The 21,304-nt window shown below is 39.0% G+C and overlaps 1 protein-coding gene across 1 annotated transcript in view; it reads right to left on the minus strand.

Annotated features, from left to right (window-relative positions):
* CLIC6 (chloride intracellular channel 6) overlaps window positions 1-20,060 on the minus strand; it is a 349,353-nt gene extending 329,293 nt beyond the window's left edge. The window contains exon 1 of the mRNA XM_053705166.1: window positions 18,585-20,060. Coding sequence (XP_053561141.1) covers window positions 18,585-20,060 — 1,476 coding nt within the window. The remainder of the gene's footprint in view (window positions 1-18,584) is intronic.
* Window positions 20,061-21,304: the final 1,244 nt, after the last annotated feature.

Consider the following 21,304-nt stretch of genomic DNA (forward strand, 5'->3'; position numbering starts at 1 on the left):
AAAGTATTTAATTAGCTTTTCAAAGGAATTGTGATTGACTCCATATTAGCTATACAAGGCTAAGTTCTACCCTCGTAAGTAAAATACTTCAATTCCTGTTAAAAAAAAAACTCTCAATAGTTTCGCACACAATTTCAGATCATGAAGTACTGCTGGTAATTTATCCATTTGAAAAGAGTTCACATTGAGCCACTCTAGTGCAAAACTTGAAGAAGCAAGACACCACCTAAATTCACTGGAAGCAATGACTAGAGACACAAGTCAAAATTAGCCTTCCATGATTCAGATAGAGCATGCAGTTTTAAGAGACATTTCAGGATGTACACAGTCTTTTTTATATGCACACGTTCTCTGGCACCATCTCCTACTGAGCTTGTGCAAGAGTTTACAGTGTATGCATATATGAGTTTGTGATTGGCTGTTGACTGTTACATGATACAGAGGGATGAAAAATTAAAAGTCAATTTTAAAATTTGTCGAGAAAATTTTTTATATTGCTCATTTAAAACTTAGATTAAGTGCTACTGCGTCGTCTTTTAACCCCTTAATGACCGGACCATTTTTCAATTTTCTTACCCTTAATGACAATGGCTATTTTTACATTTCTGCACTGTTTGCGTTTAGCTGTAATTTTCCTCTTACTCGTTTACTGTACCCACACATATTATATACCGTTTTTCTCGTCATTAAATGGACTTTCTAAAGATACCATTATTTTCATCATATCTTATAATTTACTAAAAAAAAAAATGATAAAATATGAGGAAAAAATGGAAAAAAAAACACACTTTTTCTAACTTTGACCCCCAAAATATGTTACACATCTACAATCACCAAAAAACACCCATGCTAAATAGTTTCTAAATTTTGTCCTGAGTTTAGAAATACCCAATGTTTACTTGTTCTTAGCTTTTTTTGCAAGTTATAGGGCAATAAACACAAGTAGCACTTTGCTATTTCCAAACCACTTTTTTTCAAAATTAGCGCTAGTTACTTTGGAACCCTGATATCTGTCAGGAATCTCTGAATATCCATTGACATATATATATTTTTTTTTAGTAGACATCCCAAAGTATTGATCTAGACCCATTTTGGTATATTTCATGCCACCATTTCACTGCCAAATGCGATAAAAAAAAAAAAAAGTTCACTTTTTCACAAATTTTGTCACAATTTTAGGTTTCTCACTGAAATTATTTACAAACAGCTTCTGCAATTATGGCACAAATGGTTGTAAATGCTTCTCTGGGATCCCCTTTTTCAGAAATAACAGACTTATATGGCTTTGTGGTTGCTTTTTGGTAATTAGAAGGCCGCTAAATGCCACTGCGCACCCCACGTGTTTTATGCCCAGGAGTGAAGGGGTTAATTAGGGAGCTTGTAGGGAGCTTGTAGGGTTAATTTTAGCTTTAGTGTAGTAGACAACCCCAAGTATTGATCTAGGCCCATTTTGGTATATTTTATTCCACCATTTCACCGCCAAATGCGAGCAAATAAAAAAAAAAAACTTTACATTTTTCACAATTTTAGGTTTCTCACTGAAATTATTTACAAACAGCTTGTGCAATTATGGCAGAAATTGTTGTAAAAGCTTCTCTGGGATCCCCTTTGTTCAGAAATAGCAGACTTATATGGCTTTGGCGTTGCTTTTTGGTAATTAGAAGGCCGATAAATGATGCTGCGCACCACACGTGAATTATGCCCAGCAGTGAAGGGGTTAAATTAGGTAGCTTGTAGGAAGCTTGCAGGGTTAATTTTAGAGATCAGCCTCCCACCTGACACATCCCACCCCCTGATCCCTCCCAAACAGCTCTCTTCCCTCCCCCACCCCACAATTGTTACCGCCATCTTAAGTACTGGCAGAAAGTCTGCCAGTACTAAATAAGAGTTATTTTTTTTTTAAATAAAAATTATAAAATATTTTAGTTGTGATGGACCCCTGCCTTAGCACCAACCTCCCTGATCCCCCCCTCCAGCTCTCTAACCCTCTCCCCTACCTAATTACCGCCATCTTGGGTACTGGCAGCTGTCTGCCAGTACCCAGTTTGGCCCCACAAACCAAACTTATTTTAATTGTATTTATAACTGTTATTTGTGTTTAATTATTTCTGTAGTGTAGCAGCCCCCCCCCACAATACCCCCACCCCCTCCCCCTCACAGATCCTTTTAAATATAAAAAAATAAAAACTTTTTTTCCCCCTTACTTTTTCATTGGTGTCAGTGTGGCTAATGTGCGCATGTGCACGTGCACGCGCGCCCACGTGCACGCGCATCGTGCACGCGCGCGCACACACTCCCTCCTCCCACCGGTCAAATGGCACCGTCGGCACCATCGCTACCAGTGCAGAGAGGGCCACAGAGTGGCTCTCTCTGCATCGGAGTCTTGTAAAGGGGTATTGCAGGATGCCTCCATATCGAGGCATCACTGCAATACCCTCAGAGCTGCTGGAAGTGGTTGTGATCACTTCCAGCACTCTGTTAGACAACTGACGTACCAGGTACGTCCATTGTCATTAACTGATTGTTAATGCATGACGTACCTGGTACGTCAGTTGTCATTAAGGGGTTAATCATGGTGGTGGTGGATTAAAATCAATGATTTTAAAAAAAATCAAACAAATTGGATTTTTTTTTATTAAAATCATGTTTTTTTATTTAAATAGGATTTTTTTTATTTTTTTTTAAAGAAATTGCTTTTTGAGGAAAAAATCTATTTAAAGATAGCTTTCTAGTTAGGATATATTATAATCCAATGGTTATTCATCCTGAAATAAGGATCCTTTTTTTAATTATGTTGCATGAGGAGGTATATTCATGGCTACAATTTTTCATAAATTAATTCCATTAATCTACTCAAAATGTCATGCACTCAAAGATTGCTTTGATCATTTTTTCTATGTAGAAGATATCACTTATTCTTGGTTTTGTAGTTCTCAAAACTGTGAATTTGTGTATACAGAAATAAAATGCCTCTACTTCACAGCAAAATGTACTAACATAAATATACAAAGTTTATTTTATGATTCAGATAGCGTATACAATTTTAAACAACTTTCCTGTTTACTTCTATTATCAAGTTTGTTCATTCTCTTGGCATCCTTTGTTGAAGAAGCAGCAATGCAATACTGGGAGCTTGCTGAACACATTGGGTGAGCCAATGACAAGAGGCATATATGTGCAGCCACCAATCAGCAGCTAGCTCTCAGTAGTGCATTGCTGCTTCTCAGCCTACCTAGCTATGCTTTTTAACAAAGGATATCAAGAGAACAAAGCAAATTAGATAATAGAAGTACATTGGAAAGTTGTTTAAAACTGCATGTCTATCTGAATCATGAAAGTTTAATTTTGACTTTACTGTCCCTTTAATCCCATTGTTACCCTGCAATTCTATGTACACAGACTCAACCCCTTACTAAGTTTTAAGAAGCTCAATAAATAGAATATTGTTTGGAGTGGACCTGCATCACAAGGACCTGAATGCGAGGAGGGAGGGGGCAAGCCATAAAAATGAAAGTGAAACTATAAAAGAATTGCTTTAGTTAAATAAAACAGTGTAATTGTTATTATTAAAGGTAATAATTATTTTTATTTAGTTAATTAAAGCTATTTAAATTGCTATGTACATGAATCACACATTTTTTTCTTTCATAATTAAGAAAGAACATGCAATTTTAACCAACTTTCCAATTTACTTATGTCATGAGATGCAGGACATATGCAGGACACAGCAATGATGGTACAACTCTATTTTATTACAGAGCATGGAAACATACATCTATTCAGGTTGATTTCACTAACTAACTGCGACACAGACTACCGGACCTCTACCCCGCCCCCAACTAGTGACATCACATCCTGCTCTCATCACATCTTCCCCTTTTTCAAAGGCGAAGCATACATTTGAAAATAACAAATAACAAGGTATACGAACAGAGTATACAACAACATTTTTTTTTTCTTCGAACAATATATAAACAAATAGGTTCAGAAAATATAAACACATAAATGACATCCTGACTTGCACATCGGGGTAGACTACCCTAGTCCACAGTGACCATGGGATTATTCTGCCCATACTTCCGGTCACTGTATCGGGCCGGAAGTTTCACCACTCTTTCGCTTGATGTAACTCTGCATGAACTGTCCTCTGATACAGAAGATGGTGAATTAGAGTCCGCTGGAGGCAAAGATATATTCCCGTTGTGATCTTGCTGACGGGAAGGCACCTCTCTTAGAACAGGGGATCCCACCGGCTGTGGTACTGAGGCATCCAGTTCCAGACTCTCAGGTACAGGCTGAAGATGTCTTTGGTTACGGCGTGTAACCGTCCCTCCCTCAGCAAGGACTGTATAAGACCTTGGTTCTGGAGAGCGGCCAACTACCGTAGCAGGCGTCTTCCATTTCTTCTCATCCAGTTTAATTCTGACAGTTTGCCCCGCATTCAGTTCCTGTAAGGGCCTGACAGAATGTCTCCTGTCGTAGAAGAAACGATAACCCTTTTTGGCCTCTTCATCCCTCCTAAGGACTTCGTCCCGAGGAACAGGGCCAGGCGGCTTGAAGACACCCACTGAGGGTAAAGTGGTGCGAATCTGGCGTCCTAGCATCAGCTGTGCCAGGCTAAACCCGGTAGCGTGAATGGGCGTCGCCCTGTATGACAAGAGGGCCAGGTACGGCTCAGATTGCTTTAGAATGAATTTTGTTGTTTGAACTGCCCTTTCAGCCATTCCGTTGGCCTGCGGATAATGTGGACTTGACGTGGAATGTACAAAGTCACATTCCCTGCTGAAAGCACTGAACTCTGTAGAAGCGAACTGCATACCATTATCACTCACCAGCTCCATTGGAATGCCCCACCGGGCGAACAAGCTCTTCAAGCGAATGATAACGGCTTGACTTGTGATATCATTCAGGGGTGCAATTTCCAAATACCTGGAATAGTAGTCGATCACAACAAGGAACTTTTTTCCGTGCAGTTCACACAAATCAGCAGGTATTTTCTGCCACGGCCCCGCAGGCAGCGGAATAGAAATCAAGGGCTCCCTTCTCTGAGTAGGCCGGCGTTCCCGGGAAAAAGGCACATTTAGACACGTGATTTGCAATGTCGGAGCTGATCCCAGGCCACCACACAGCTGTAGCTGCCCTTTCTCTGCACTTTGTAATGCCTAAGTGGCCATCGTGAATCCTGTTTAACATCTCCTTCCTCATGCTGACAGGAATTACGATGCAGTCTTGGAACAACACCAACCTCTCCAGCTCCGTGAGCTGCGACCTCTCTGGCTGGTAAGCACTTAAAGACAACCAGGCTGCCTGGCTCTCAGGCCAGCCTTCTTTTATGTACTTTATAACCTCTTGCAGATCTGTGTCCAAATATGTCTCTTTCTTTATTTCTTCCAGTTTCTTTGAAGAAATGGACTTAGAGGCCAGAACTGAATCAACATACACTTTCACATCAGATTCAGTAGATGATTATTCAGCAGCAGCAAGCGGGAGCCTGGATAGTGTATCCGCCACAACCAGTTGTTTCCCCGGCACATGCACTGCCTGAACATTGAACCTGAGCAGTCTCATTAAAAGTCTCTGGCATCTCAAGGGTGTTTTGTCGATGTCATAAGAGTTGATTAGAGGGACTAGCGGTTTGTGGTCAGTTTCCAGACTAAATTTCTCCAAACCCACTAGATAACGCTGAAAGCGCTAACAGGCCCAAACTGCAGCCAGGCACTCTTTCTCAATTTGAGCGTATTTTGACTCCGCAGCAGTCAGTGTGCGGGAACAGTAGGCGATGGGCTGTAGTTTATTTTCATTTAACTGCAGGAGTGCAGCCCCCAACCCATAACTGCTTGCATCGGCACTAACCACAGTCTTTTTTGAAGAGTCGTAGAACCCCAGCACTGGGGCAGACCCCAGCAGGGACTTGGCCTGCATAAAAGCTTTTTCTTGTGAAGGTCCCCAGACCCAGGCAACGTCTTTCTTAAGCAACTCTGTGATAGGGTGTAAAACTGTTGATAAATCGGGAAGAAACTATCCCACGTAATTTACAAGGCCCAATATCTGTCTCAGCTCATGTACATCAGAAAAACTTTTCATCTGTTCAATAGCACAAATTTTCTTGGGGTCTGGCTTGATGCCATCCCCGTTGATGATATGCCCAAAGTAACATAATTCAGTTTTCCTAAAATTACATTTTTCTTTATTCAGCTTCAGCCCAGACTCTTTGATAGCCTGTAGCACACAACTTAAACGCTGATCATGCTCCTCCACTGTAGACCCATACACTAGAATGTCGTCCATGACGACCGCTGTGCCCACGTGGTCACTCAGGAGAGAACTCATTTCCCTTTGAAAGATTTCAGGAGTGGAGGATATCCCAAAGGGGAGTCTGCAGAAGCAGAACCGACCTACCGGTGTGATAAAGGTAGTCAGTTTGCGGCACTTTGGATCCAGGGGGATCTGCCAAAAGCTGCTAGAAGCGTCTAATGTGGAAAAGAACTTCGCCCCAGCCAACTTTGGAGCTATATATTCTAATGTCGGCAGCACAAATCTCTCTCTCTTCACTGCCTCATTCAACCTTTTCAGGTCCACACAGATGCGCACCTTTCCGTTTTTCTTTGCAACTGGAACAATGGGGGCACACCAATCAGTCGCTTCAACAACCTCTTCAATAACCCCCATAGACTTCATGTGCATAAGCTCTTTCTCCACTTGAGGCATGAGCGGGAACGGAATTCTACGGGGAGTAGAAATACTGCATGGGACTGCGTTACTTTTAAGTGCTATACGGACTGGTTTGCATTTCAGTAGGCCCAACTCGCCAAACATATCTTCGGAAATCTCATTCACTCTGGCCACGAGGCCCAAGTCACAGGCTGCTTTTCTGCTCAATAAATTGCTAACACACTGACCTCGAATCACATGCACCCACATGGTGAACTTTCTTTGCTTGTACTCACAGCTGGCAAGAAATTTCCCCACACAATCAATGCGGCCACCAGGACTATGGACGTTTGTAGTAACCTTCGCCAGCAGGGGCTGTCAAGGCAGTTTCATAAATGCAGCAAAAGACATTACAGTGATATCTGCTCCTGTGTCAATCTTAAAATCAACTTTGGCTCCCATTACAGTAAAAGTAACTTTCCAATCTTCCTCTGAACTTGGCCGTTCCACAACGGACCCCACAAAAGACACTTCCTGACGCTCCTGTTCACTGTCCACCTGCATCTCCTTAATGTATTCAGTTTTACACACCACTTCAAAATGGCCCATTCTGTTACATTTTCTGCATCTTTTATCTCTGGCCGGGCATATAACACTCTGATCATGGGCATGTTAGCACCATGTGCATCGGGCATGTTGCACCCATCCAATTCTAGGCCTTTCCATTATTTTAGATCTACCGCTCACACTGTGCCTTTCACTAGCAGTTTTCCTGGACTGTTGCACTTCATCCACAATGCTCTCAGACCTCAGATCAGCACTCTGCTTTTTCACCAGTTCACTCTGGCGGGCCATCCTAATAGCCCCATCTAATGTTAAATCAGGCTCTAACTGCAGCTTCAGTGAGACTTCAGCATCTGCAATTCCAATAACTATTCTGTCTCTGATTTGCTCTTCTTTAGCAACACCAAACTCCACAGATTCTCCCACACGCTGAATACGTTTGTGAAAACAAGCTCTCTCATGAATCACATTTCTTTTGGGCACAAAGTGAGCACTGAGTTTATCCATAACTATATCAAAGTAAAATTCTTCCCCTTCTTGGAAAGTAAAAGCATTGAACACTGGCTCCACATCTTTCCCCATAGAGTATAAAAGAGAATTGACTTGTACATCACCACTCTCCTTGTTCAGTTTGGAAGCAATCCTGAAGCGCTGAAACCGCTGACGCCATGTGGGCCAAGCTGCAGGCTGAGAGAAGTCAAAAGGCTCAGGTGGGGTAAACTTTGACATTGTAATCGATCAGGAACAGAAGCGCAGGCCAGAACTTCTGACACCATGTCATGAGATGCAGGACATATGCAGGACACAGCAATGATGGTACAACTCTGATGAATTAATCTGATGAAACGGCCAGGAGCTTGCGGCCGAGAAACGCGTCAGCTCTTTTAATAAATTGTTCATTGTTCTTTTTATCAAGCTTTGGCATTTGGCTTTTTTAATATACCCTATTGTTTATTCATGGGTTTTTAAACTATAGCCATTTCTACACGGATATCGCTTCTAATTTCTGACACCCAGTGGAAGCTGCACGCAGTGGGAGCTGCACTTTCAAATACAGTGCTGATTCAGAAGATCCTCTGGTTGCTGCGGTGAAGTTTTGGATGTCACCTGTATCAGCGTACTGACTGCTGCTGAATGTCAGTCTGCTCATTCGCACTTCTTTACATAAGAGTGCCAGTACTCTTGTGAGTATACTTTCAACTGTTTGTTGTTCCTGTTATTTCAAGCTTACGAAACTTATCTGCACTATGAGGCGCTGTCTTTCCTTGTTTATTTTCTATTTTATTACAGAGCATAGAAACATACATCTAGTCAGGTTGATTTCACTAACTGCGACACAGACTACCGGACCTCGACCCCAACTAGTGACATCACATCCTGCTCTCATCACAACTTATATTATCTAATTTGTGTCACTCTCTTGATATCCTTTGTTAAAAAAGCAGATCTAATAGGCACAGTAGCTACTGATTGGTAGCTGAACATAGATGCCTCGTACGATTGGCTCACACATGTGCATTGCTATTTCTTCAACAAAGGATATCTAAAGAATGAAGCAAGTTAGATAATAGAAGTAAATGTGAATGTTGTAATAGTATTCTGTATCTGAATCATGAAAGAAAAATTTTGTGTTTCATGTCCCTTTAAAGGTAATGATTATTTTTCTCCTTCCAATAAAGTACACCTGAAAAGTTAATGAAATATAAATGATTAACCTATTAAAATGGAGATAGTTCAACTTCCAATAATTGAATAATTATCTATGCATTTCTAATGGAATACAAGTAAATCATGTGTTGTATGAGTGTGCATAGTATTAACTCTTACAACACTTTCAAGTCTGACTACAATCAGGAATAAAGTACGCACACATTTTACTCACTCTTCCAAAAATGACTAATAATTATTTTTCTTTAAAAAATGACTAATTATTATCTTGTTGTATATTACTTCAGAAATTCTCAGACCAAGCATAAAAATAGGGTCGTGAAGGTATGTGGTATCATGGCAATGGGTCTTGGGGGAAAAAAAGATTGAAGAACCCTGAGATAGAGCATACAATTTTAAACAATTTTCAGGTTTGTTTCTATCTTCATTTGCTTCATGCTCTTGGTCTCTTTTGTTGAAGGAGCACCAATGCATTACAGGTAGCTAGTTAAACACGTTGGGTGAGTCAATGACAAGAGGCATATATGTACAGCCAACAATCAGCAGCTAGCTCCCAGGAGTGCAATGCTGCTCTTGAGCCTACCTAGATATGATTTTCAACAAAGGATACCAAAAGAATGAAGTAGATTGGGAAGGGTTTTTTTTAAATTGTATTCTCTATCTGAATCATGATAGTTTAATTTTGACTTTATGGTCCATAAAATCCTAGTAAAAATACATAAAAATTAAACCAATAATGTTATTGTTTTAGTTAAATAAACCTATTTACATTGTTATTATTAAGGTAATGATTATTTTTCTCATTCCAATAAAGTACAGATGAAAAGTTGATCAAAATATAAAATGATTAACCTATTATATTGGACACCTCCCAATAATTTCATCATTATGTATATATGTATTTCTAAAGGTATGTAACTGAATCAGTAATTTTCTGATATAACAAAAAAAAAATAATCTGAAAAGTTACTAATCTAAAAATGAAACCTTTAAGTAGAAAAACCATGATTTAAATCAAGTCTTACTGACCACTGATTAAAATCAAGTCTTACTGACCACTGATTTAAATCATAATTTAAATCAATTTGAATTAAAGGGACATAAAACCCCCAAAACATTATTTCATGATTCAGACAGAGCACGTGATTTTAAACAACTTTCCAATTTACTTCTATTTAATTTGCTTCCTTCTCTTGTAATCTTTGCTGAAAGGTTTATCTAGAGAAACTCAGGAGCAGCAACGAACCTAGGTTCTAGCTACTGATTGGTGGTTTTGTATATATATATATATATATATATATATATATATATATATATATATATATATATATATATATATATATATATATATATATACACCGATTGTCATTGGCTCACCCATGTGTTCAGTTAGAAACCAGTAGTGCAATGCTGCTCCTTCAACAAATGATACCAAGAGGATGAAACAAATTTGATAATAAAAGTATTCTGGAAAGTTGTTTAAAATTGTGTGTTCTACCTAAATCATAAAAAAAAAAATTTGGAATAATGCACTTTTTGATTATGTAATTTTACTCTATTTAAAGGTCCAGTAAATACAGTAGATTTGTATAATCAACAAAAGCATGATAAAAAGACAATGCAATAGCACTGAGTCTGATTTTAAAAGGAGTAGTAGATTTTTTTGCGGGCAAATTTCAGTTATGTCTATTTCTACTCCTCCTGTATCATATGACAGCCATCAGCCAATCACAAATGCATATACGTATATTCTGTGAATTCCTGCACGTGCTCAGTAGGAGCTGGTGACTTAAAAAGTGTAAAAATAAAAAGACTGTGCACATTTTATTAATGGAAGTAAATTGGAAAGTTTAAAATTGTGTGCTGTATCTGAATCCTGAAAGTTTAACTTTGACTTGAGTGTCCCTTTAATGGTCCTTTAAAAGGTATCCTGAATATTGCATGTAAGTCATTTCTCTTATTGTGCATGTATTCCAATTTTTGTCCTTGTTTTGTAAAATATGTTCCCCTCCTTACTCGAGACTTTGCTACTTGCTCTGGAAGCTAAGAGGATGAGAATACTGCCTATGCCCTCTCCATGAGATTTAAATAATTTGGTATGTACACTACAGGGCTCCACGTCACTGTCATCTACCACACATTATTATTCCTTGGCAAGGGAGAGGTAGGAAACTCCCAGCAGGAGGTTAAATCGCTGCTTTGATAAGCAGTACTGAATTAAAAGTACAAGAAAATCAAAATTAAACTTCATAATTCAGACAGAGCCTGCAATTTTAAAAGGCCCATTATAGTTGAAAAAATGACATGCTCTAATCCGTTAGAGCATGTAATTGTAAGACTACCGACCCTGCAGAACTGTGTGTTTAACCTCTGCAATAAGTTTAAACACACAGTAGAAATACTGCTCGGGACTCGCAGAGCACTGCACAAGCAGAACTCACCACTGATCCAATGAGCAGCACTAGTCGCACGATTTAGATGTGCAACTAGCACTGCTCATTAGACCAGCAGCATTTTCCGCTCGGGACCAGCACTGCACTGTGAGTGCAGAGCGGTATTTCTACTGTGCAGTTTACCCCATTGGAAGGGTTAAACACACAGTTTTGCAGAGTCAATAGTCTTACAATTACACGCACTAACGAAATTAGAGCATGCCATGTATTAATTAAAATGTCTCTTTAAACAACTTCCCCAATTTATTTATATTATTTAATTTGCTTTGTTCTCTTGGTTCCCTGTTGAAAAGCATATTTAGATAGGCTCACGAGCAGCAATGCACTACTGAGTTAGCTGCTGATTGGTGGCTGCACATCTATGCCTCTTGTCATTGGCTCACCTGATGTGTTCAATTGCAATGTGTTTTGATTTGTGATTTGGAGAATATATTACAGCAGTTGAAAATTGAATTGCAGATTAGCTGCATTGAAAAAAATACATTTTTTGTTAAAGGGATATGAAACCCATTTTTTTTTTCTCACTGATAATTTATAAAATATTGGTGTTAAAAAAAATCTGTCATTCAGACACTGGCAGCATCTCACTACAGGCCAATGAGAGACATTTAGGGTATGTTTTTAAAAGGGATAGTGTAGTCAAAATTAAACTTTCATGATTCAGATAGAGCATGCAATTTTAAGCATCTTTCTAATTTACTCCTATTAACAATTTTTCTATGTTTCTTGGTATCTTTATTTGAAAAGCAGGAATGTAAACTTAGGAGCCAGACCATTTTTGGTTCAGTACCTGGGTAGCGCTTGCTGATTGGTGGCTACATTTAGCCACCAATCATAAAGTTCATATGATTTATGTGTGGTCATTTTGAATTCAAAAGAAGATTTTTGGTATCCTCACGTAATATTAAGATAACATTAAGTCACACTCACAAGGAATATACAAAAAGCAGCCATAGTGTAATACCATTTAATACATTTCTAAATTAAAATGTGGGACCCACACACACACAATTAGTAGCATTTTATGCACAATATAAAACACTAAAAGCAAAGGATTTTACACACACACTAACACATATTATGAGACTGTTACATTACTGTGTTCTCTCTTACTACCTCTACTACACTAGGGGCCTGATGAACAAACACTCACCAGCATGGAGAGTACTCACACAAATTCTTTGTGATTTTTTTTTTAGACATATTGTAATGTTGGAGTCTTTCCTTCACATACAGGCCCTGACAATCGAAAGTGTCACGAGGCGGCAGGATATTCAAAAGGGATCCGTTGCGCTGTCGAGAAAGCCAGCAAAATATTCAAAAGGGCTGACAGTACTGTTTAAAGGCAGTAGGTGGTGATGCTTCTCTGATACTGGCAATATATTCAAAGCAGCATTGCCACTTTCAACAAAAGGTGTAATGTAAATTATCCCTTTACACAGTACTGTAAGACAATACAATTTACCCAACCTCTATTCTTACAATACAATAGTGAAATAAAACACATCAGTAATACGCCTATAGGAGCTGGGGGATTGTGGGTATATGATATAAGTATATATGTAATGTATAGTAATGTATGTAAACTGTAAGCGTGATTGCACAAACCTATTGTGTCCTTAGGTGTGTTTTTTTAACTTATTTTAAGATTGCGATTGCGCGTTCTCAATATTGATATTTCCATTATATTGAGAACACGCAATTGCAATATTCATATTTCCCAATATTGTGATCATGCAATCGTGTTGTACTTATAATATTGAGATTGCACCGTAGCAAAAGGTTTCTATATTAAAGTGAAGGTAAAGTTAATACCCCTAGAATTCATCAATGCTTACAATATAATAAGTTTACTATGATCGCTAATTTTTTTTTTTTTAGCATTTGTTGAAAGAAATGTGACTTTAATTCACTATGTTTTTTCCTACCGTTACAAGGCAAACTCCTCCCATCCTTTACTTCCCATATTGCTGTTATGTCCCACCCGCTCTATACGTATCTCTAATGTGTGGTCACGAAGATACTCTCGCATGCGCAAATCAGCGGTTTCTCAGTCTACCGTGCATGCGCTTCACGGCGATACTGGTGTCTCCAATGCGCATGAAACATAGTACTCAATGAATAACAATAATGTGTTCATTGAGTACTATGTTTTTTGTGAACGAGAACAGCTTTTTAGTATTTTTGGAGCCGTCCATGACAGCAGATGCTGTTTCTTGCATAAGCAATCCAATGCGCATGCGCCAAACGGGAGCGCGCTCCAGACACAATTTTCGTCATGAAAAATTCTTGAGCATGCGCAGGCTAAGATGTGGGCAGGTGACGTAGTTTGACGGCTGCCTAACGGCCAGAATTTCAATAAGTTATATAAAAAAACGTGACCTAGGGAGAAAAAAAATAAAAAATACGGGCTGATTTAGGTGATGAAAATAATTATATGGATTACGGCTATAACTTTGTTTAGAGGGAAACTTATAAAAAACGATCAATGAAACATATTGTTTTTTGGAGAACAATATTATTGTGGATCGCAAACATGGTAAGTTTACCTTCACTTTAATATATCTTTATAGTGCAATCGCAATAGTATAAATAAAATACGATTGCGCAATTGCAATCACAATATGATGAAATATGAATATTGCAAACACGTTCTAAATATAATGAAAAATGCAAAACACGCCTAAGGATACAATAGAAGATTTGTGCAATCACGCTTACAGTTTAAATACGTATTCTAATATTATAATATACAATCTCCAGCTCCTTTAGCTTTAATAGGAAGTTCTTTTTTATTGACAAAGTAGATTACAGACATTATAAATATATAGGCATTCCGTGGGAGTTAGCTGGGCATTCTATGGGCGTAACCTGTATTTTAAAAAGAGGAAACAACATCGCCGTGGGTTTCTAATATTCAAAGCACTGTTCTCTATCTCACCTATAACTTTTCAGCCATATCAGTGACTATATTTCCCAGTATTACAAATCTAGTTAATGTACAGTGACTGCGAGTCTGGCGAGCCCAAACAGGCACATAGCGGGGCCACAGAACCTGCATAGTGATATAAACAGCAAGATAAAATTTGTGGTTAATCTTTCTGCAACTGTATGTTCTGGCCTTTAGGCTATTTCTAAACTGCAATGCTGCCCGACCACTGGATAAGCAGTGCAATAACATACTCTAACATAGCAGTTCTTAGAGACTTCTTGTTTGCCCAGTAAGGATGTCCCATTTTTACTTAGGGAACAAACATTTTCATTATTTTACTCTACAAAACATACACTAACTCTATATTACTGTTACTCAAAAATGTTAGAGGAACTGGGAAGAGGATTTGATGAATTTAGGCTTGAAATGCTGTGCTCAGGGGTAAAACTGTAAACAGGGACCAGGGTCAGAGCAGAGAGGCAACCACACGTATGCTCTATCACTACAATTAGTACATGGAACATCTGGAGAGAATGATGCTTTCTGACTTCATCTACTATAAATTCTCTCTGTCCAGTTTAAACTCTATTATCTATTTACTTTATTGTCTAGAAAGCAAAAGTATTAACACACAAACATCAATGTTGCTTTCCTCTATACTTGAGCTTTTTCACCGATTTGCTATGACCACATACACATCCTTACCATATATCATGATGGCATTGCTTTTCATGTGTGTCCTATTACATCTAATCATCAGCCATACTAATGTAGGCTCTACTCCAGTTTTCTCCAACTACCATTTCCCCAATCCATTTCCCCTGACCTCACAAAACCTTTCAAAGCAAATCTCGTCCTAATATTTTCAACACTTCCCTCTCTGCAGTATTTGATATGTCTTACTTCAAACGTGTCTTGGCCACACTAGGTCTCCAAACGATCATCTCAACCCTACGGCTTGCTTCTCTTTATAGCCGACAAGTGACCTACCCATATTAAGAAACTCAGTGGTCATCTCAGATGGAACAAAGAGCCAATACCCAGGTTCACTGTGACTCTCCAAAACCAAATGAATTATATATACAGAGCAAGAAAACTAATCAAGACAATGCTTCCCCAGCAGTATATGGATAACTGCCTCTTAAAGATGATTTAATTGGGAAGGCCCTGTGGTTTTACAGAAGACTTGAAAGAAACGCTGATTATCAGAACTAGAACTAGGGGTGAAAAGATCCCAATTTGCTCAGGCTATATTTAGTATACAGTATCAGTATAGACTCTCAAAATGGGACACTGCAGAAATAAAACGTTCCAAGTGCAAGGTTTTTGGTGACATAAATTGACCACAGTAATTTATTTTTATTAAATTTTTAAAGAAACGTAATGTCTGTGTCTGAGATACCATAGGCATATACAATTACTGTCTTAAAAATGGTTCATTTCTAAAATTCTTAGTTACAATATACAGGGTAGTCTCTTAAAGTGACATAAGTCAACAGCACCCTGGTACTGTAGAGCTTCAACACAATAACTGTAACACACTTTACAAAACAAAATGCTTTGGAACAATTTGCTTTACCCTTTTGTAAAGCGTAGACACTGATTGGTGAGTATGTAATGTGCACAAGCTTACTTGTCAATCAAGATACAAGAGCATACTCATCAATAAGCAGCTGGGTACTTTCTCAGATCGGTACTAAAACCTAAAGCAGGTTTTTTTGTTTTTTTTATTCAGCCACAGCAAACTATTATTTGTTATGTCGTTACACTGCAATTTCAAGTAATTATTGAATAGTACTTGAAACATAACCTGAGCCAACACTAATATAAGCTAGGAAAGTTGCTTCAGGGTTAAAGGAATATGAAACCCAAAAATTTTAAGCAACTTTCTAATTTACGCCTATAATCAATTTTTCTTCGTTCTCTTGCTATCTTAAAAGCAGTAATGTAAAGCTTAGGAGCCAGGCTATTTTAGGTTCAGCACCCTGGATATTGTTTGCTTAATGGTGGCTACATTTAGCCACCAATAAGCAAGCTTACCCCAGGATCTGAACCAAAAATGGGCCGGCTCCTAAGCTTTAGATTCCTGCTTTTAAATAAAGATAGCAAGAGAACGAAGAAAAAATTGATAATAGGAGTAAATTAAAAAGTTGCTTAAAATTGCATGCTCTATCTGAATCATGAAAGAAATCATTTGGGTTTAGTATCCCTTTAAATCCATTCTTTTCAACAAAAGATACAAAGAGAAAATTTGGTAATGGAAGTAAATTAGATAGTTGTTTACAATTGCATGCTCTATCTGAATTACGAAATAAAAAATTTCGATTTTATGTCTCTTTAAAGGGACACTGAACCCAATTTTTTTTCTTTTGTGATTAAGATAGAGCATGCAATTTTCAGCAACTTTCTAATTCACTCATATTATCAATTGTTCTTTGTACTCTTGCTATCTTTATTTGAAAAACAAGGCATCTAAGCTTTTTTTGGTTCAGACTCTGGACAGCACTTTTTATTGGTGAATGAATTTATCCACCAATCAGTAAGAACAACCCAGGCTGTTCACTAAAAATGAGCCGGCATCTAAGCTTACATTCTTGCATTTCAAATTAAGATACCAAGAGAATGAAGAAAATGTGATAATAGGAGTAAATTAGAAAGTTGCTTAAAATGTCATGCTCTATCTGAATCACAAAATAAAAAAATTGGGTTCAGTGTCCCTTTAAAGAATTTAGCATTCCAATGGAGTTTTATTTTCTTCCATAAAAATATACCCACTAACGAGGGCCTGGCCTCTGATTTATTATTTACCCTGAGATATTCCATGGCCCTAAACTGATCAGGTGATCACCCTAACAGTAGCTAGTACTTAGTGATTAGAACTTTTTAAAAGGGATAGAATTATACTGAAATTTAAAGTGAATATAAATGTTGATGCTAAAGTGCCCAGTTTTTAAACATTTGATTAAAAACAAGGGCACTTTAATTCATAAAAATTTACATTTCACTTCTGTTGTGAAAAAAAGAACTTACCTTTAAATCTTCACAGCAGCTCCAGCTTCCTCCACCCGTTGCAAAGCCTCTTCGTGGGTGTAAAATGAGGAATCCGGCTTCCTCCAATCACGGCGTTGAATCAGACACTGATTCCCCCAGGGGGAAGCTGTGATTGGAGGATGACCTATCCATCATTTCTGATATCAGAAATGGCTTGCGACTACCAGAGGAAGCTGGAGCTGCTGTGAAGATTTAAAGATAAGGGGGTTTTTTTTACAATAGGAGTGAAATGTAAATTTTGATGAATTAAAGTGCCCCCGTTTTTAATCAAATTTTTAAAAACCGGGCACTTAAGCATCAAAATATACATTCACTTTAAAGAGATGAACAATTTAACAATGCACAAGTGGCAAGAAGGAGAGAACAACGGAATAGTGAAAATGAGACTAAAAAAAGAAGCTGTAAAAGTTACTAAACATTTTATAAACGTCATTTAAATGACAGTGACATCTCATTTACTAATATATACACATGGCTTTATATGGGTTGAGTAATTTATTATTTTTGATGTCAACCCAATACCTAGGAGATAATACATTTTACCTACATTCATCAGACTTTCACCTAAATAGCTTATTTTTTTGGTACTTGCATAGATGTTACAGGCTGTGTTAATAAATAAAAAATAAAACTTGTCTGAGAATGGTTTATACAACAAGAGAACGTTTTGAAAAATGGTTTATGAAAATAAGCTGAAAGGAACTGTTCCAATGCATTCCTGTGCAGATGTAAAAAAATTAACAAAAAATAGTAGTGGGATTTTTAAAGCTTGTTTTGACCGTCAAAGTTTTTCACAATATAACATTTTTTTACACACACATATTTATATATATATATATATAGAGAGAGAGAGAGAGAGAGAGAGAGAGAGAGAGAGAGAGAGAGAGAGAGAAAGAGAGAGAGAGAGAGAGAGAGAGAGAGAGAGAGAGAGAGAGAAAGAGAGAAAGAGAAAGAGAGAGAAAGAGAAAGAGAAAGAGAGAGAGAAAGAAAAAGAGAGAGAAAGAGAAAGAGAAAGAGAGAGAGAAAGAGAGAGAGAGAGAGAGAAAGAAAGAGAGAGAGAGAGAAAGAAAGAGAGAGAGAGAGAAAGAAAGAGAGAGAGAGAAAGAAAGAGAGAGAGAGAGAAAGAAAGAGAGAGAGAGAGAAAGAGAGAGAGAGAAAGAAAGAAAGAATGAAAGAGAGAGAAAGAAAGAAAGAAAGAAAGAAAGAAAGAAAGAAAGAGAGAGAGAGAGAGAGAGAGAGAGAGAGAACGGCAGCTGCACTCCTACCTTTACGAAGAGTGAAATGTCATGTTCCTGGCTGTCCTCTAATGATGTATCCGGGCTAGTAGTGGAGGTGCTCATCATTTCTTCCTTCCCTGTGCCATTTTCTCTAATGATTTCTCTTTGCTGATCACATTCAGGGATCCCTAGGGTTTCTTGCATAGAGAGCTCAACTTCCAGTGGTCTCTGGTCAGTTCTAGCAAAGTCCCCAGATGGCTGGTCACGTATGGCTTCTTCCTCAGCACTTTCTCTCAGTAACGGGGCATTTGCTGTATTTTCACTCTCCTCTACTTTTATGCTACTCTCCTGTGAGACATCTGCAACATCTCCTGTTACCACTGATGGTTCAGTCACCTTCTCTTCCACATTAGTTGCTACTTGCTTCTCCCCTGAGCTTGCTACATTTTCATTCTCTCTTCCATCATCTGTTGCAGGATTCACATTTCTCTCCACTCCATGTAGTTGCCCTTCATCAACATTGCCAGGGTCTCCTGCCTCACTACCCCCTTCCTCCCTAGCTTCTAGAATCCCACCTTTCTTTATCTGTTCTTTCCTTTTCTCCTCAGCCTTCTCTTCCTCCTCTTCTTCATCACTACTTGATGTACCCTCACTGCTGCTATCACTACTTGAACCCTCTTTTTCTTTATCATTAAATTCCACTTCTAAACTGGAATCACCAGGTGCATTCTCAGCACCTGGATCAGTCCCTGCTGGTAGATCATACTCAGCACCTGGCTCACTCCCTGAAGGTGGGTCACGCTTAGCATCTGAATCGGTCCCCACATGTGCATCACCTTCTGAAGTTGGGTCAGTGCCTGCAGGCAGATCACCCTTAGCAGCTGGATCAGTCTCTGCAGGAGGATCACCTTCAACACCGAGCACAGTCCCTGCAGGTGGATCACCTTCTGCCGCTGGCACAGTCCCTGCAGGTGGATCACCTTCAGCACCGGGCACAGTCCCTGCAGGAGGATCACCTTCAGCACCGGGCACAGTCCATGCAGGTGGATCACCTTCAGCACCGGGCACAGTCCCTGCAGGAGGATCACCTTCAGCACCGGGCACAGTCCATGCAGGTGGATCACCTTCAGCAGCTGGCACAGTCCCTGCAGGTAGATCACCTTCTGCCACTGGCACAGTCCCTGCAGGTGGATCACTTTCTGAAGCTGGATTAGACCCTGCTGGTAGATCACCATCAGCAGTTGGCACAATCCCTGAATGTGGCTCACCCTCAATAACTGGATCAGCCCCTGAATGTGAATCATTGCAAGCAGCTGGATTAATAACTGCACCTGGATCACCCCCTTCATCTGGTTCAGCTCCTGCATGTAGATCACCCATTGCATTTGGGTCAACCCCTTTATCTGTATTAGGGTTTGCATCTGTATTAGGGGTTGCCTCTGTACCACCCTCCGAATCTTGATTATCCCCTGCACAATGATTACTCTCCATTTCAGCCCCTATAACCTCCTGTTCTTGCTCCATTACACTTGCTGTACCCTTGTTCTCTACAGGAGCCTGGTCGCTACCATTATGACTTTCCTCTCCTCCACCTCCCTCCTTAGAGGTAATCACCTCAGCTTCTTGTCTCTCCTTCACCTCAGGCTTTTCCACAACTTCACCCACGGTATCAGCCCCTTCTGCATTCGAGTTTTCATTACTTTCAATTATTGCTTCGCCTGCCCCAGGGGTCGTATCATCTGCCACCTGCCCAGCTACGTCTTTCTCCCGTACAACAACCTGTTCTGCCATCGCAAGATGCTCAACCGGTGCCTCTGCCATGTATTACTCCGTTTTTTCGAAGTTTTTTTTCCACACTTTTTCCCTTCAGTTAAAGTCAGTCTGCGGTGCTCTTTCTGCTTCCTTAGTGACTATGGCGACGACGACCGGATAAGTGAGGGATTAGTGCTTTCCAGTCAGAGCTCCGTGCACATGCTAAAGCTAAATCCCCTAAATCTGTGTAGTTGTACCTCTCAGCCTCAGCACATCACCACGCCCTGCCCTCCGCCCTCCCACTGGTACCACAAGGCTCTGAGGGAAAGCTTCATGCCTTGAATACTCTTTACTGGCGTCAAATGAAAAACACCTGTTATCCTAAGCATTATATTGTACAACTACTGATAAAAAAAAAAAAAAAGATTTGGAAACCGACTTTTTCTCAAAGCATATCGTTTATTACACATTACTTACGTGGTAGTTACATTTTTACATAATTGATCTGCTGCTGCTGCAGATTTTATAAAACTGACCTTTTTTAACATTAAACAGTTTTGTAGTACGCGTTCTTTATAAGTATATATGTCCTATTAAAGTTTATATAGGTACAGGGTAGCTGGTATCGATTTTGTTTTTCATACAAGGTTTGCACATTATAGTATTTGTAATAACTTTAAAAAAAAAATGCAAGATAAATAGATATGCATGCCATGTACATAAATCACAGGTAGCTTCTGCAGTTAAATGACTGATTTTAGATACTTGGTGTTATATTTCCTCACAAATGATTTATCATTATTATTTGTTTGATTTTTCATTTTTTTTTAGTTTTAGTATTACCTCATACTGGGTCAACCTTAGGATTTGCGGGTCCCTGGGCAGCCCAGTGCTTTTATTTCCATCTCCTTTATGCCTGCCCCTTGTAAGGCCCACCCCTTTGCCAACTTTCAGTGATACCTACCTATATAAAGAATAACACAAAATATTAGATCTCCTGATACCATAACTTATCA

The sequence above is a fragment of the Bombina bombina genome, chromosome 3, assembly GCF_027579735.1.
Source record: "Bombina bombina isolate aBomBom1 chromosome 3, aBomBom1.pri, whole genome shotgun sequence".
Classification (NCBI taxonomy): Eukaryota; Metazoa; Chordata; class Amphibia; order Anura; family Bombinatoridae; genus Bombina; species Bombina bombina.